This window comes from Sphaeramia orbicularis, chromosome 19 (assembly GCF_902148855.1).
Source record: "Sphaeramia orbicularis chromosome 19, fSphaOr1.1, whole genome shotgun sequence".
Taxonomy (NCBI): domain Eukaryota; kingdom Metazoa; phylum Chordata; class Actinopteri; order Kurtiformes; family Apogonidae; genus Sphaeramia; species Sphaeramia orbicularis.
The window spans coordinates 4,453,315-4,459,314 of record NC_043975.1 but is presented as its reverse complement, the minus strand read 5'-3'; the positions used below and the strand labels follow the sequence as shown (position 1 = coordinate 4,459,314).

The following is a 6,000-nucleotide window of genomic DNA, read 5'->3' as shown; positions in this document are numbered from 1 at the left end:
AATGAGATACACATAGAAAAATAAGATATGAGTTTATTTTATGGTGTGATTTTGTTTTTGTTTTTTTTTTTTTGGTAATTTTGATCAAACCTGTGTTGGTAAATACTGGGATACACCTTGAATCTGTTGAATGTGATAAAAACTGGTAAAAACTCTTGACAATTTTGAGACATTCTTCCAAAATTTATTAAAAACTTGATTATAGACCGAAAACCACCTGGAAATAACATATGAAAGTAAGTTAAAAGTAACTTTTTTGGTGTTTTTATTAAGAATTTATGGTTTTTGTGATTCACGTTTTATTGTTTTTTCTTTCTTTTCACCTTTTAAATGCATGTTTAATTATTTGTATATATATAAATCAAATTCATACTGTATATAAGCTTTTTAAGTTTTTGTTGACATTCATATCACAAATGCATGTTTTTTATGCATATTTAATTATTGGCATAAACCTTATACTGTTACATCACACTGACACTGTTACCATTTTTCTTCAAAAAACAAAAAAATAAATAAATAAAGATATGTGGGGGTTTTTGTGTTTTTATTAATATTTTATCTTTTTAATGCATATTTTATCATTGGTATAAATCTTTTACAGTTACATTACACTAACACTGTTACTGTTTTTCTTATTAAAAAAAATAAAAAGATATAAGTTGGGTTTTTTGTGTGTTTTTATTAAATTTTTTTTAATGCATACTTAATAATTGGTATAAACTTTTTATGGTTACTTATTGATTAAAACCAGATTATAGACTGAGAACCACATAGAAAAATAAGATATGAGTTTATTTTATGGTGTATTTTTTTTTGTAATTTGATCAAACCTGTGTTGGTAAATACTGGGACGCACCTTGAATCTGTTTAATGTGATAAAAACCGGTAAGAACTTTTTGGTGACAATTTTGAGACATTCTCCTAAAATTGATTAGAAACCTGATTATAGACTGAAAACCACCTGGAAATAACAAATGAAAGTTAAAAGTTTATTTTTTGGTGTTTTAATTAAGAATTTTTTTAATGCATGTTTAATTCTTTTTATACAGTATTTAAGCTTTTATATGGTTTTGTTGATAATTATTTATATCACAAATTTATCTTTCTGATGCATATTTAATTATTGGCATAAACCTTTTACAGTTATATTAAACTGACACCGTTACTGTTTTTCTTCAAAAACAAAAAAAGTAAGACATAAGTTGTTTTATTGTGTTTTTACCTCCGCCAAGGAGGTTGTTTTTATCGGTGTGGGTTTGTTTGTCTGTCTGTGTGCAGGATAACTCAAAAAGTTATGGACGGATTTGGATGAAAATTTCCAGAAATGTTGATACTGGTACAAAGAACAAATGAGTAAATTTTGGTGGTGATTGGGGGTGTGGCGGTGGTGTGGAGGGGCCATGGGGGCCCACTGATCTGCCTTGGCGGAGGTCTGCGCTCTACGAGTGCTTCTAGTTATTAATATTTGATCTTTTTAGCGTATATTTAATAATTGGTGTAAACTTTTGATGGTTACTTATTGATTAAAAACCAGATTATAGACTGAGAACCACATAGAAAAATAAGATGAGGTTTTTTTTTAAATTTATTTTTTAAAGTTTTGATCAAACCTGCGTCGGTAAATCCTGGGACGCTCCTTGCATCTGTTGAATGTGACTTTTCCTTCCGGGTCAAAGACGACACAGACATGTTTCCGGTGGTTACGCCCCCTGTAGGAGTGCATTGGTAATAACTTTATTGCAAAAATACAGGTTCCCTCTTTCCCCGAGCAACACCAAGCCCAGAACTGACACAAACCCACAAACATTGAACTCTCAGCCGGAGTTAAACCCTCGGACCATCTGTCGCAAACCGTCGCAGAGTTTACATTCATTCGCGCTCGTCGTCGCCGTTCGTCCGTCCGTCCTCGTCGCTCTCTTTCTGCGTTCGATAAAACGTAGCAGTAGATGCAGAACAACGAAGTTCACCAGCAGCATTAACGTGAGATCTCCTCCACCTCTCCGGCATCTCTGACCGAGTCCAGGAGAGAGAGAGAGAGCGCCCGTTGGGGGAGGGGTCGGAGGTCAGAGGTCAGAGGCCGGGGGGGAGGGGGCGGGGTCTGGGGAGGAGGGGCAAGGTGGGGCGGGGCTTGTGTCTGCCTCCTGACTGGGGGGGGGGGGGGATTGATTTGCATAGCGGACTCATGCGCTACAATTGGCTACATTCTCCCACTTCCAGAACCCGAAAGGAAACGAACGGAAAAGTCAGAACGAAAACAAAAAAACAAACAAAAAAAACCACACAAACAGCATCGTTAATAATAAATACGCTCTCTGAGTTAAGTGCCAACCTTTGGTTTAGTTACAACGATCGTTAAATCCTTCGGTACCTTCGCGTCGGCCGCTTTTCTACAACGAGGACGCCGTTATTGAATAGAATAAAGCGTAGAATAATAAATGTCATCTACATGTCAGACTGCTACTCAGTAAAAGGGGGCGTTAATCACTGACATCTCTGTGAAGTAGATAGCTCACTGGCTGAAAATATACCTCTAATACATATATATATCATAGAAAGCATGTTCGTAGTAGACATTTCTCCGTCTCAGGCTGAAGATGAGCGTTGTCCGTTCACGTCCGAGGTTTGAAGTGGAAGGAGGGAGGAAAAAAATAAAGTGAAGTTCACCTGAGGCCTCGAGTAAAACAAACAAACGAACGCCGTCCACTTTTCTTTTCTTTTCTTTCCTTTTTTTTTTTTTCTCGTGTTTTCCGGCTCCTTCGAAGAGCACTTCTCAGTCTAATAGCCTTCGTAAAGTGCACTTCTGAGTGGTCTCATTGATAAAAGCCTAGAGGTGGGTTTACTAACCTACATTCCCCTCGTTCTGGCCCATTTCTGGTGCAAAGAAAGAAGGAAACAAAGCAAAGACAAAAGGAAAGAGGCAGAGAAAAAGGAAGCGCTTGTCTTTGTTTAATCTCCCGGTAGAAACGGGAGAGCTGTCATTAGGTCGGCGAGCGTTTTTTTGGGGGGCGGGGACTCCAGCTAGACACTTGTGAAGTGCACTCCACTCCTATTGAAATGCAGACATGAGGAAGTACCACTTTAAGTTTATCAATATTCAGTAATTATCATTATCAACATTCCATAAGGTCTTATTAATTAACATACAGGTTTCATACATGAGTTTTTCTGTACATGACTTTTTAGTTATTAGAGTTCAGTCTCGGGCGGGTTTTACTGTGTGCGCACACAGGAAAAAAAAATAAAATAAAAAAATAAAACCGACAAAAGCAAAATCAGAAAAAATATGGCTGTCCATCTGAAACAGACCCAGTTCGGCTACGTGTGCGTCCAATAGGAAATGCCCGTGAAGAAAGAGGAAGAGGCGTGGCTACTTGTTAAGAGCCTCCCCCTGAGCTGAGGATCCTGTGTGGGCGGAGTCAGGTCCCAAATCAGGCCCGGCAAAAAGAACCAAAAAAATAAATAAATAAAAATGAAGAAGACGAAATGGTGGCGAACGTCGCTTCAAAAAGCGGCGTTTCCTGCCAAGGCCGGGCCGACGACGCAGGCAAAAACCCAGGGGGAGATGAGAAACAACAGTCCTGGGGGGTGGGGGGGCGGGGCTGAGGTTGTAGTTGGGGTTCAGAGTGACTGCATAGACAGAGTAGAAGGTCAAAGGGGGCGGGGCGAAGGCAAAGGAGGGGCTAAGCGGGGTGCTGCAGGCGCCGAGGGAGGCTCTACGTCAGTGCAGATGTGCATGTGTGCGTGCATGTGTTGGCGTGTGCATGTCATTTTAAGGGCTAAAAAGGAGGAAGAGGAGGAGGAAGAGGAGGAGGAAGGGCGGGAGCTGAGTTGATCCTCCTGAGCCAATTCCAGGTCTGTCAAGGCGAAGGTGGTCGACCAACCGCAGCGGCGCTAGTGGAAAAGGGCGGGGCTCTGGTCGGACGACAGCTTGACCCCCGTCAGACAAAGCCAGAAACTCCCAGCGCCGCCCGACAGCTCCTGGATCAGACAAGAGAAGAAGAAGAAGCAGAAGAAGAAGAAGAAGAAGAAGAAGAAGAAGAAGAAGGAGAAGAAGGAGAAGAAGAAAAAGGAGGAGGAGAAGAGGAAGGAGAAAAAGGAGAAGAAGAAGGAGAGGAAAAAGGAGGAGAAGAAGAAGAAGAAGGAGAGAAGAAGAAGAAGAAGAAGAAGGAGGAGGAGGAGAAGAGGAAGAAGGAGAAGAACAAGGAGGAGGAGGAGGAGGAGGAGGAGAAGAGGAAGGAGAAAAAGGAGAAGAAGAAGGAGGAGGAGAAGAGGAAGGAGAAAAAGGAGAAGAAGAAGGAGAGGAAAAAGGAGGAGAAGAAGAAGAAGAAGCAGAAGAAGAAGAAGGAGAAGAAGGAGAAGAAGAAAAAGGAGAAGAACAAGGAGGAGGAGAAGAGGAAGGAGAAAAAGGAGAAGAAGAAGGAGAGGAAAAAGGAGGAGAAGAAGAAGAAGAAGCAGAAGAAGAAGAAGAAGAGAAGAAGGAGAAGAAGAAAAAGGAGAAGAACAAGGAGGAGGAGGAGGAGGAGAAGAGGAAGGAGAAAAAGGAGAAGAAGAAGGAGAGGAAAAAGGAGGAGAAGAAGAAGAAGGAGGAGGAGGAGAAGAGGAAGAAGGAGAAAAAGGAGAAGAAGGAGGAGAAGAAGAAGGAGGAGGAGAAGGAGGAAGAGAAGAGGAAGAAGGAGAAAAAGGAGAAGAAGGAGAAGAAGAAGAAGAAGAAGGAGGAGAAGAAGAAGAAGAAGGAGAAGGAGGAGAAGAAGAGGAAGGAGAAAAAGGAGAAGAAGAAGAAGGAGAAGAAGGAGGAGAAGAAGAAGAAGAAGAAGGAGAAGGAGGAGAAGGAGGAGGAGAAGAGGAAGGAGAAAAAGGAGAAGAAGGAGGAGAAGAGAAGAAGGAGAAGGAGGAGAAGGAGGAGAAGAGGAAGGAGAAAAAGGAGAAGAAGAAGGAGAAGAAGAAGAAGAAGAAGAAGAAGAAGAAGAAGAAGAAGAAGAAGAAGAAGAAGGAGGAGAAGGAGAAAAAGGAGAAGGAGAACCGGGTCAGAGAGGCGTCGGGTCAGCTGATCTCAGGTCAGATCTGAGGAAATAACACAACACGGAAACGAGGCACAACAACAAAAGACAAGACGAATGTACACTGAACAAAAACATAAATGCAATACTTTTGTTTTTGCTCCCATTTTTCATGAGCTGAACTCAACAATCTAAAACTTTTTCTGTGTACACAAAAGGCGTATTTCTCCCAAATTTTGTCTCAAATGTTGTTCTTAAATGTGTCTAAATCTGTGTTAGTGAGCACTTCTCCTTTGTCCTTTGCTGAGATAATCCATCGACCTCACAGCTGTGGCAGATCCAGATCCTGATTAGACAGCAGGATTATTGCACAGGTGTGACTTAGGCTGGCCACAATAAAAGGCCACTCTAAAATGTGCACTTTTACTGTATTGGGTGGTCCAGGGGGGTCAGAAAACCAGTCAGTATTTGGTGTGACCATTTTCCTCACACAGTCTTCATGAATTCTCTGAAACACCTTTGGAGATGGCTTATGGCAGAGAAATGAACATTCAACTCACAGGCAGAAGCTCTGGTGGACATTCCTGAAGTCTGTATGACCATTGCATATTCCTTCATATTCCCTTGTGACATCTATGGCATTGTGCTGTGTGATAAAAGTGCACATTTTAGAGTGGCCTTTTATTGTGGCCAGCCTAAGGAACACCTGTGCAATAATCCTGCTGTCTAATCAGCATTTTGATATGCCACACCTGTGAGGAGGATGGATTATCTCAGCAAAGGAGGAGTGTTCACTAACACAAATTTAGACAGATTTATGAACAATATTTGAGAAAAATAAACCTTGTGTACACAGAAAAAGTTTTAGATCTTTGAGTTCAGCTCATGAAAAATGGGAGCAAAAACTAAAGTGCTGCATTTATGTTTTTGTTCAGTGTATGTGGTTTCATACACGCAAAAAAATGTCATGAAATGGGGAAAAAGTAGTGATGTCCCGATC

At 41.0% G+C, this 6,000-nt stretch overlaps 1 protein-coding gene across 1 annotated transcript in view; it reads right to left on the bottom strand.

Moving 5' to 3' along the window:
* Positions 1 to 1,693: 1,693 nt before the first annotated feature.
* The window catches only part of usp54b (ubiquitin specific peptidase 54b), a 101,019-nt gene continuing 96,712 nt past the window's right edge, over positions 1,694 to 6,000 (bottom strand). Inside the window, exon 19 of the mRNA XM_030121937.1 lies at positions 1,694 to 3,981. Within this exon, the coding sequence (XP_029977797.1) occupies positions 3,895 to 3,981 (87 nt within the window). The 3' untranslated portion in view covers positions 1,694 to 3,894. The remainder of the gene's footprint in view (positions 3,982 to 6,000) is intronic.